The sequence below is a fragment of the Cebus imitator genome, unplaced genomic scaffold (assembly GCF_001604975.1).
Source record: "Cebus imitator isolate Cc_AM_T3 unplaced genomic scaffold, Cebus_imitator-1.0 Scaffold682, whole genome shotgun sequence".
NCBI lineage: Eukaryota > Metazoa > Chordata > Mammalia > Primates > Cebidae > Cebus > Cebus imitator.
In genome coordinates, this window is record NW_016107997.1 from 452403 (window position 1) to 464315 (window position 11913).

Sequence of the window (11913 nt, forward strand, 5' to 3'; positions counted from 1 at the left end):
TTTCACCAGGGTCTGGCCCTGTGAGTCAGTATGTCTGGTGTGTGGTCATAAGCTGCAATTCTCATGTGTTCTCAGTTGCTGCTTCTGTTGCTGCTGTTGCTGCTGCATAGCCCATGCTGTGAGGGGCTGTACAGTCCTTTTGTCTGAGACCCAGACCATTCAACTCCAATTTACGATTGAGACAAACATTTTATTTGCCCCTCTTCATTACTTTTCTCTAAAAATATCTAGCAAAAAATATAATAAATCACCTTCAAGATGGTCTTGTTCAACAAAAGCTATGTAAATATAATGAGACTGTTTTGTAGATGGTCATCGAAATCAAATTCCAGCAGTGCCGAAGATCTCATGGGTATTTTTTATTGAAAGATCTTTTCCTTTCAATAATGGACATTTTACATTAAACTTTATACAACCGAAATATCCAAATTATATTAAAATCACACTAAGGTATTTTCATTAAGTCTCAACTTTACTGTCAGTAAAAATATTGTAAGACACTTGTAACTAATGTTTCTGCTTTAAAATAAGCAATTAAAGTAAACGTCACAAGAAGAGACAATACATACTATACATTTGCAGATAACGGGCTAAATGATAATTTAATAGTAATTAATGTTTGTGTAAGAAACAATTGCACTTGAAAAATTAAAAAAGTAAACAAAAAATCCTGTAGTTCTAGATATAAGTCTGTGAACAGAGGTTAATCATCTATAACCTTGCCAGGAGAAGTGTATATTTGTTTAAAAAAAAAAAAAAAAAAAAAAAAGCTTGCATTTAACATAGTAATCATTTATTTAAAAAAAAGTCTTACTTTTTATATGTTTTTACAGAATTTCCCCATAGTTTGTTGCTCAGAAAACTGCAACACAACTAAAGCAAAATAACACTTCCTTGGTATTTAGTGCAAATTTGGGGTGATTTTGAAATGAAATGTTAAACATGTACTGTTTAGAAGCTGTTAGAAGTAAGTACTGTAACTGCCCTTTAGTATACTCTTCTTTTAAAGACTTTGGTGGAAAAATTTTAACTGAGGTATTTCGCCTACTTTGTACGGGCACAGTGATATCCGAGCCAATATAAAGCTGACACATCTACCATTCTTTGTTACTGCTCTTACTTCTCCTGTTCCCTGCCATTATTGGGATAACGTCCAAAGCTGACAGGATGAAAGAAAAAGTCAATTCAGAAGAATTACTGTAGCATTATCATTCCAGGGCTCTAGGTGGAAAGATTCCCATTAAAAAGTGTTATATTAGTGAGGAAATCATTGGAACTAACAAATGCCTACACATAAGACTTAGAAATGAACATTAGTGTGGAAGACGTGCAGTGAAATACTAATTGCTTGCCATAGCAATAAAAAAAAGTTACATTGATTTTTAACAGTCTGAAGGTCCAGTATATATAATATTAAATCCAACTTGCAAGAGTACAACTATCCACTTGACCACACATGCCAGCTGCTACAGTGGGGCTGAGCCATCATTTCTAGAAAGAAAACAGTTTCTATATTGTCAATAACTTTGCTGTCATCCTTTAAGGTACACGGTAGAATAACAGCATACTGCATATTGCGCAAGCATAAGGAAAGTAATGATGGATACTAAGAAAGTATGTTTTTGTAGGAGAGGAAAAAGGATATAATTTCCTCTGCATAGAGCAAAGGATTTGTACCTATATTTTGGATAAGAATCTAAGAAAAGGGGAATATGCCAACACTATGAAATAGAAGGTTAGCACCAGCAATATGTGAGTTTGCCGGTATGTCTATGTTTCATGTAAAGTAAATTTAGGGAACTAAAAGTAAATATATGTGGCTTTTAAACTGCCAAGTCCCTTCTTTGAATGTACATGTGTATGATAATAAAAAGGCCACTTAAAACTCAGATGTTTTTTAAAGGTAGCAAGGTGAATGCTCAAAATTAGAAATGCTACTGGACATTTGACTCTAAATATGAATTACTCAACTATAATAGTAAAGAAAAGACTTTCTGCAGGAAGTCCTTATCATAAAGGCTCCAAATCTTGGCTTTCTGTTAATTTTCCCTGAAGACCAAAGGGAATTTTCAAACATGTAATGCCAATAACCTGTTGTTTCTTGTAATAAATGGCTGGCTTGGGGCGTTATTTTTCCCATCTCACTGTTCCTTTTTGAGGGAATGAGGCTCCCCTTCAGAGTCTGAAAAACTAGATTACATTAGGATCAGTGTTTCCCAAAGTTCTTAACCTTTGGGATCTATCAGGATTTATCTGAAGAGATTTTGCCAGAATACATATTCCTGGCCCAGTCCCCACAGGCTCTGATTCAGTAGGCCTCGGAGGGAGCCTACACATCATAAGAACTGCTGCCCTACAGGGAGATTCTCAGAGACAGAAAGGGAACTTGAAGCTCTGATCTAGAATTTCCTTTCTTCACTACATTAAATTAAAATCTTCTCTAGGAGCCAACTGGGCCAAATGCTTCACATGTCCTTGAGCATATTGGAATAATGGGGCCTCACACTGTGAATGGATGTGCCTTCTGTATTACAGCTCCAGAGTAGGGAAAACTCATGAAAACTAACATGGGCACAGTTGGGAGCCAGAATGTTCCTTGTGATTCCCAGTTACTCGCTGCATTCAGGAGAATGGGTATTCTTGCTTTTAGCTATATATGATCCTTTCACCACTACTGCAGAAAGGATAAACATGCCCAAACATAGGGTAGAGTAAATGTTTTGGACAAAGAAAATTAGTGTGTAGAATCAAAAAAACCATTACAAAAGGTTGGCAAAAGTATATTTTCTGAATGGTGTGTGGGTGAGTGTGTGTGCAAGGCCATGGAATGGGCATGGCAGGCTCTCATGAGGAGTTCTTAGCTTAGAGATTTTGCTTCATGTGGTCCTGTGGACAGAATTTTCTCTCGAGAACTAGGAGGAGCTCAAGGCACCAGGACCTAGGGTTGTGCAAATCCACTCTTTACAATGAACACCATCAGTTCAGTTTCTCGACATTATTTTAGAGCCTATAAAACATGCTTCTTTTCCCTAGCTTGATTTCATTACCCCATATAAAAAATAAATTAAAAAAAGGGCAAGAGAGGAGCCAATAACTGGCAGTAGGGATGGGTGAGAGTCACTCTTTACTTAATGATCTGTGGGCAGTCACTCCAAGCCTTTGCTTTCCTTTTGGCCAAAGCCAGCCAGGCTGGTTCTGTTGACACAGGGGCAGCATCCGGGGTGGAGAACCTCTTGGTGACTTCTTTCACCAGTGGTGCTGGGGGAGCCGAATCAGAGATCTCCACTGGGTTTTGTTTTGAAGAAAAAGGAAAAAGGAGTAAGTTCAGAGCCACATTACAAACTTTTTAAAAATTAATAAACCATATTTGTCATGTATAACATTATGTTTTGAAATACACATACACTGTGAAATGGTTAAATCTAGCTAACTAAAATATACAAAACCTCACAGTTATCATTTTTGCAGTGAGAGTATTTAAAATCTACTCTCTTAGGTCTAGGTCTCTTGAATTTATTCCTCTTATTTAACTGAAATTTTGTATCCTCTGATGAACATCTCTCCAACACCCCCCACCCCAGCCATATTCTGATTTATCAGAAGTGTGAGACTGGAAAAAGAAAACCCAGTGAAACACAGAGAAGCAAGTTCCTGGACCTCCTCAGTGAGGAGAATGAAGGAGAAAGCAAGCTATGCGGTTATAACTTTTGCACGCAGAATTACAACAACCAAGATGTAGTCAGCTCTAATTTCAAAGAATTTCCAGAGGCCTAATCTGTATACAGAAGCTATGCCTGCATGATAACCAGTCAATTCCATGAAGAAAAATATCAACCCAGCGGTCTGGATCTATCAAGCTGGTAAGGTTAATAGCTACCTTTCTGGCTGGGCACAGTGGCTCATGTAATCCTGTAATCCCAGTACTTTGGGAGGTCAAGGTGGGAGTATCACTTGAGGTCAGGAGTTTGAGACCAGCCTGGCCAACATGGTGAAACCCCATCTGTACTAAAAATAAAAAAGTAGCCAAGCTTGGTGGCAGGTACCTATAACCCCAGCTACTCAGGAGGCTGAGGCAGGAGAATCACTTGACCCCTGAGGCGGAGGTTGCAGTGAACCCAGGTTGCACCTCTGCACTCCAGCCCAGCTGAGAGTGAGACTCCATTTAAAAAAAAAAAGCTCCCTTCCCCACAAAAGCATCCGCTGGGTGCCTCTACCTCTGAGTCTCACAGATGCTGCCAGCTCCCATGACTTTCATCCTTGTCTCACAGTTCCTTTGCACTGTATCACTTTCTTTACTAGAGCGTATAGGCTTCTTAACGTGAGAAGGTGCTTGTCTTATCTTTGGGTCATATTTAGTGCCTATGGCAACGGCTTACACATATGCTTCTAGAACTCAGGAAATACTGAGAAGACAAATACTTCAGAACAAAAACTTGCTTTATTAAGCTCGAGCCACTCCAAGTTGCATTAACCCTTTAGTACTTCTGAGAAATCAGGCAGAGAAAGATGTGGCCTCTTTGACTTTGGGACTTTCACTGTATTTTGAAAGAAATTCATTCTCTCTCTCTTTCTCTCTCTAGTTCTAAAAGGCAGAACTCTTAATTCCTATGAGTAAAATCAAATGACAAAATGCCTATGAGGTTCTTAAGAAATTACACAGTATTCTAAAGTGGTTTTCAAATATAAAGCTTTGGGCCAGGCACGGTGGCTCATGCCTGTAATCCCAGCACTTTGGGAGGCTGAGGTAGGTGGATCACTTGAGATTGGAGTTCCAGATCAGCCTGGCCGACATGGTGAAACCCTGTCTCTGCTAAAAATACAAAAATTAGTCGGGTGTGGTGGCGTGTGACTGTAATCCTAGCTACTTGGGAGGTTGAGGCAGAAGAATTGCTTGAACCCAGGAGGTGGAGGTTACAGCGAGCTGAGATTGTACCACTGCACTCCAGCCTGGGCAACAGAGTGAGACTCTGTCCCAAAAAAACAAAACAAAAAAACAAATATAAAGCTTCCCCACTTCACCAGTAGTAAATATATCTTTTTTTTTTTTGAGACGGAGTCTTGCTCTGTTGCCCAGGTTGGAGTGCAGTGGTGCAATCTCAGCTCACTGCAACCTCCACCTCTCAGGTTCATGCGATTCTCCTGACTCAGCCTCCCAAGTAGCTGGGACTACAGGTGTAAGCCACTGTGCCAGGCTAATTTTTGTATTTTTTTTTTTTTAGTACAGATGGGGTTTCACCATGTTTGGCCAGGCTGGTCTTGAACTCCTGACCTTGTGAGGAGTTCCCAAAGTGCTGGGATTACAGGCATGAGCCGCTGCACCCGGCTGGTAAATATATCTTTAATAGTGAAACCTCTTAATATTTCCTGACCTCAGACAGCCAAGGCATAGAAAAGCCTAGGTCTAGAGATTAGATGCCCTTTGGGGAATAGTGTAGCCTGGGGGGAAGAAACAGATGCCCTATTAACCCCTGGGAGGGAGCTTGTTCAGAGTCATCCATCCTCCAAGTGATTGGTAATAAGGAGATAGTTGGATACTATCAGATCATTTTACCTTTTAACCCAATAAAGAATATTTTCTAAATGTGCACATCTCTTACATGTTATGAACATATGAAAACTGCTGTTGTTAATTAATATCAAGGACGCCGTGCTGAGAGACCTTACTCTGTAAAGCCACATACTATCAGAAACCTGCTGTGTGAAATCACATCAGTGAGAAGAGACCATCTCACTTTTGCCTGGAGCATCTGAACCACATGTCACCATGACACAGAGATGCAGTTTCCATTTCCAACCTGGGTGCGGAGCTCCGGGTAGCAGTTTTCAGATACAACATTTTACACATTCCTCTTTTCTGTTTTTGAGATACTCTGTAGCTCAGGCTGGGGCACAGTGGCATGATCTCAGCTCACTGCAACCTCCACTTCCTGGGCTCAAGCAATCCTCCCACCTCAGCCTCCCAAGTAGGTGGGACTACAGGTGTGCACCACCACACCCGGCTAATTTTTGTATTTTTAGCTGACACGGGGTTTTACCATGTTGCCCAGGCTAGTCTTCAACTCCTGGAATCAAGCGACCTGCCTGCCTTGGCCTCCCAAAGTGTTGGGATTACAGGTGTGAGCCACCATACCTGGCCCATATTTATCTTTCTTTCCTGTATTATATATATATATAGAGAGAGAGAGATATACATATATAATCATACTTGTATATATTTTGGGGGTGCATGTGGTGTTTTGATATATGTAAATAATGTGTAATGATCAATCAGGGTAAGTGGATATCCATGACCTCAAACATTTCACACATTTATCTTAACTTTGTAGTTTTACAGGAAACAGGACCCTGAGCACACTTTTCAGCTCAGTCTTGGTATTATCTCCTTTATGTTTATGTACATGCTGACTTCGCTTTGAGCTTATTAAAATGCTACTCCATTTAAATTTTACCTAAACTTCACTTTTTACCCCAAGTCCTACTATAATTTTGTCTCCTCCCTTGTTTAGAAGGTTCTTCGATAAGTTAATAAACCCAACTTTGTCAGAATATAGGCAGTGGGTGCTGGAGATGCTCATACTGCTGTGCTAAATGTTCACAAATGCAGTGAGCCAGTTGACAGCACACTGGTGCGAGACCTTTGAAGTGGCCATGGTGGGAGTATTTACACTATGAAAAACTGAAGATCCTCCAAACAGAAGTCCCTCTATCCCCTGAAGAGCTAACTGTTAAGTATTCACCAACTCACCACTGATAGTGGGTTCCTGGTGGTCTTTATCAGATGAGCTTAATCAGTGTCAACATTTATGAATGAGGTTATGAGACAGCCTGTGCTTTGAAATGCCTGAGGTGCTCGGCCAGTCATTATACTGCAGGATAGAAAGCATGCTCTACGAAGAGAAACCTGGAACTACAGTTAAAAAGCAATGGACCTGCCCTCTACCTGTCACAGACGTAGGAAGCGTGTTGGCCTTTTTCAGCTGTTCTCTGCGCTCAAGCCTGGACACTGCAGTCTCGGGTCTCTTCTCTTCCGGTGGAGCAGACTTGTGCAGGGAACCTGCTCTGCTGACACTGCTGCTTCCAGGCTGCGGGCTGACACTGACCTGCGTGTGCAGAGACAGTCATGGAAAGCATGTTTTCAACCTAAGACATGGAAAGACTGACCCTGCAGGCCTTCAGGGCTTCTGCCTGCCAGAACGGTGGGCTGGATTACACTTATGAGCCATGTACGTTCAACCCTGGCTACCAGTGTGGGAGCAACTCAGAGCCAGTGTGCCTAACAGGGGAAGTTACTTTCCCAGAAGAGCCCCATCAAACTGACTATAACATCAGGCCACAGAACAAGGCCCGTGGTTTCCTTGTGAAATGTTTGTATTTTTCATATAACTGTTATATATCACTGCTGTGAGCACATCATGGATTATGGCAAATCAGGTTAACCTAAGAGCATAAAGAAACCAAACCCAATTTCACACTGAAAACGCTTCCCTGGTTTAATGGTGGTCAGTTTATTTACTGACCCTCTCTAAGTATTTCCCACCACCCCAGCTAGCCTTTTGTTTTGTATCCTTGTGACTGAAAAGAGAGCCAAGCACAAGAAGGCAGAATCACAGCTGAAGCCCAGGCTACTCACATTTTCTTTGGAGAACTTTTCCGCCTGTTTGACCTCTCTGGCTTGCTTCCTCTCCTCCCGCGTTGCCTGCTGCTCCCGAAACCCCTTTTGCTTTTGCAGTGCTAATGTTATCCACAGCGGCTGTGCAGTTTCCACTTTCTCTGTAAGTTTGGAGCCATCTAAAGAGTGCCTGCTCTGAAGCATCGGCTTTTCTGTGTGGAAAAAGACAAAGGCTGGTTTGCAGTGAACTTAATTGCTGACTTATCTCAGTTCCGCACCCTCTAAAACTTGTGACATATTAATAAGCCTATGGCATATTCAGCGGCCCCTTACTAGCACAAGCTCTGCGCTGACGCCTGAGTGGCTCCACTGGGTGGGAAGGTAACATGTTTCATCACTGGAAAAGCAAGGGCTTTGTCTTCCTTAGAAATGAAAGAAGTTACTCTGTTAGAAAAAACTAAAATAAATCTCCAGGGTCCTAAAAGCTCAGGCCTCTATGGGATCCAGATAGGTATTTGGTTCATTTTTGATTCATTGTTGTTCCTTTTTTAATTCATTCCCTTTTTTCTTTTTGAGGCAGAGTCTTGCACTGCCACCCAGGCTGGAGTAGTGGTGCAATCTTGGCTCACCGCAACCTCCGCATCCTGAATTCAAGCAATTCTCCTACCTCAGCCTTCTGAGTAGCTGGGACTACAGGTACCCACCACCACACCTGGCTAACTTTTATAATTACAGTAGAGATGGGGTTTCACTATGTTGGCCAGGCTGGTCTCGAACTCCTGACCTTAAGTGATCCACCCGCTTTGGCCACCCAAAGTGCTATGATTACAGACGTGAGCCACTGCGCCCGGCCCTAATTCACCACTTTAAATGAAATTTATTCTTAGCCATGGAACCATTATTCTCCCTCAATCAAAGAATATACGAAGTTCTGGGACTATAGGTGTGAGCCACCATGCCTGGCCCGACAGCATTTATAGCGCAAGCACACAGGGATTATCATTGCTGTTTTAATCCCACCAGGTAAATTCAGAGTGAACAATCTCCAAGCCTATGTATCTGTCTTCACTGGCTCCAGCCTTGTGAATGCAGACCTCTTTATAAAGCACTGGTCTCCAAAAAAGGTTGCGTATGTCAAAGGAAATGTGCAAGGCAATTCACCGGAGTGAAAAAATAAAGATTAGAATTTCTATTTCTCTATTTTTAAATGTAAAGATAAAAACAAAATCAAGCTTTTCTTTTTTTGAGACAGGGTCTCACTCTGTCACCCAGGCTGGAGTGCAGTGGTGAGTTCACAGCTCACTGCAGCCTTGACCTAGTAGGCTCAAGCAAGCCTCCCATCTCAGCTTCTCAAATAGCTGGAACCACAGGTGTGTGTCATGCCCAGCTAATTATCGTATTTTTGGTAGAGTCAGGGTTTTGCCACGTTGCCAGTCTGGTCCTGACCTCCTGGTTGGCTCAAACAATCTGCCCACCTCGGCCTCCAAAAGTCATGGGATTAAAGGCATGAACCACCGCGCCTGGCCAAAAATCAAGCTTTTCTAATACTTAGTACCCCATCTGGCAGTGACCCCTTAAGCCCATATATTCAAAAGCCATGTATAACAAATGCCATGTTTAAAGAATCTCGAGGGAGGCTGGGAAAGCTATGTGAAGCTGCATGCGGTGGGGGCTTTTTGTTTTCAGTGGTTCTTGCATTTAGCATACTGGGCGATTCTGTAGTTTGGTGAGTTTATGTCTCCTTTTAACTAAATGATCCCTTACACAATGGACAAATGGCATACGGCATAAAGAGAGTCCTGCAGACAATATACTACTACTAATACAAGTATGAAAAAATAGCAGAGCTGATGAGCTCTTTGCCTGCCACTTAAAGAAGACATCAGATCCAACAAGCAATTGGCCAAAGAGAATAAAAAAATAGCACCATGGGCCGGGCGCGGTGGCTCAAGCCTGTAATCCCAGCACTTTGGGAGGTCGAGGCGGGCGGATCACCAGGTCAAGAGATCGAGACCATCCTGGCCAACATGGTGAAACCCCGTCTCTACTAAAAATACAAAAATTAGCCGGGTGTGGTAGCGTGTGCCTGTAGTCCCAGCTACTTGGGAGGCTGAGGCAGGAAAACTGCTTGAACCCGGGAGGCGGAGGTTGCAGTGAGCCGAGATTTTGCCACTGCACTGCAGCCAGGCGCCTGGCGATAGAGTGAGACTCTGTCTCAAAAAAAAAAAATAAATAAATAAATAAAAATAGTACATGATTTGCAATTGCAGATTTATATCCACTGCTGTTAAGTGTAAGTATAGCTGGTGCTCCAGGGGTTTTAGCTAACAATGGTACTACATGTATATAATCAACAAATAAATTGGAGGTCCATGCTCAACATTTTTATCCTGATGGGTGTTCAAACAAATTTGGTCAGCCCTGTCCTACAGCAGCAAGCTGCACAACAAAACCCTAGTGTACAGAGGCAGTGATCCTTGTTTTCATGCTTTTTCTTTATGGAATCAAGAAAAATTCAAATAGCAGAGTGAGGCAGCCCAGAATCTGAATACTGGGAAGGAAAACAGGGACAGTAATAGATTTGGGGAGAAAATTATAATAATTAAGGGGACAACCCTAAGAGAAAGAAGTGAGCAGAAGCCTGACTTCTTTGGAGAAGGCAAGTGACAGGGCAGACCAGGCTGTGAGAATCTGTCGATGCCATGAAAGCCAGTGCCACAAAAGCTAATGGCAAAACCAGAAATGGGCCGCTCATCCAGCAGGACAAAGAGAAATCATTCGGGAGAAATGGTCTAGAAACTGCTGATCTGCATGTCTGTCCAGGACACTGGGTCAGGCAGCGAAGCATTTAAAAAGGACAAGCCGGGTGCAGTGGCTCAAGCCTGCAGTTCCTCCTACCAGGAGGCTGAGGCAGGACGGATACATGACCCCAGGAGTTCCAGACCAGCCTGGGCAACATAGGAAGTCCCTGTCTCTAGATAATAATAATAAACAAACAATAAAATGAAAAGAATGTGTGTGGTCTTTTGTAAAGGCAAGTAACCAGACCAACACGCTGCAGGAAACAAATCATTTCTCTGCAAAAATCGTCCCAAATCTAAACACTGGAACAAAGGAAAAATGATCCCTCCCAAGAAAACCTCAGGGGACAATTTCTCTGGGAAATATGAAGAACTTTTGGCTTTGACCCATATTTTACCTCCTCTACTCTGCATAACAGAAAAAAAAAAGTAGTAGATGAAGGTTCTCTGGGGGCACAAAAGCTAATCCAACTGACAGCTTTGCTGACCCAAACATTTAATCTGAAGAAACATCAGAGTCCGCCAGAGGTAGGCTTGTTTCGAAATTTCTTTGTAGGAGGGCTCTGCAGTGACAGCTGGGGGAATGGAGGAACACAAGGCTGCATCTGCAGAGCATTTTATATAAAATGGAGACAGTCAATTTTCCCATAGAGAGGATCCATAGGTCTGATGGGAGACATCTAACAACCCCTAACCTGCCACCACAGTGTCACTATTGCCCAGAGACACAGCAAGGGCACTGGTCAGGGATACTCCAGTTTTGTCATCACTGCAAGGACCCCTTCAAAATAGTTAATGACATCTTCAGTCATAGGGACTATTATTTCAATTTCTACTGCCAGTCGAAAAGGCATTCATCTAAGTGTTGGCACCTTGTGTAAATAAGTATCATTATCAAGAGTGAACTGCAGTCACAGAGTCGGTCAGCATTTCCCAAATTTGAAAGAATGAGTGAGAAGTAAAGGGCCTTACTATGACTCATGAGTGAGTGTCTTTTGGAAATCCCACACCAGCCTCTCATTAATGAAGGTGTGTCCAACACCAACTCCACTGGCTACCTCTGGCATTGGGCACTTCTGGTTCTAGCAGTGACACAGACAATAAGCTGAGCAGACAAGGAGAGCAAAGACCACTTGGTGACCATCAAACAGACCATCCAGAGGCAAATCTCCTTACCTGGGGAATTCACAATGAAACTTCCCTAGTATCTAACACAGACACTTGGTTCCAGGCCTTTCAGCTTTTATAACTAGAATCTCTAGACATCTCTGGAATGCCATGCCAAAACTCATTTTGCCACCCCTGTTGATATTAAGGCGCCAAAATGTCTACAAATGTAATCATTTAGCATGAATTTCGTGGCCAATGTGACCCAAATTGCCCTTCCAATTACCCTTAAGCTCCCGACTTAAGGTTACATTGCTTTACTAACAAAACTTTCCTTTTTCAAACCTGTATTGTTGTTGGTAAATTACTCTCTGTGGACCTCCTTTTTTTTTTTTT

The 11913-nt window shown here is 42.3% G+C and overlaps 1 protein-coding gene across 4 annotated transcripts in view; it reads right to left on the bottom strand.

Annotated features, from left to right (window-relative positions):
- Positions 1–344: 344 nt before the first annotated feature.
- The window catches only part of CRACD (capping protein inhibiting regulator of actin dynamics), a 157982-nt gene continuing 146413 nt past the window's right edge, over positions 345–11913 (bottom strand). For all 4 annotated transcript variants that reach the window (XM_017518507.2, XM_017518505.2, XM_017518506.2 and 1 more), the window contains 3 exons: positions 7631–7821; positions 6941–7100; positions 345–3285 (listed from right to left, as the gene is read on the bottom strand). In XM_017518507.2, the coding sequence (XP_017373996.1) occupies positions 3125–3285; positions 6941–7100; positions 7631–7821 (512 nt within the window). In that variant the 3' untranslated portion in view covers positions 345–3124. The remainder of the gene's footprint in view (positions 3286–6940; positions 7101–7630; positions 7822–11913) is intronic.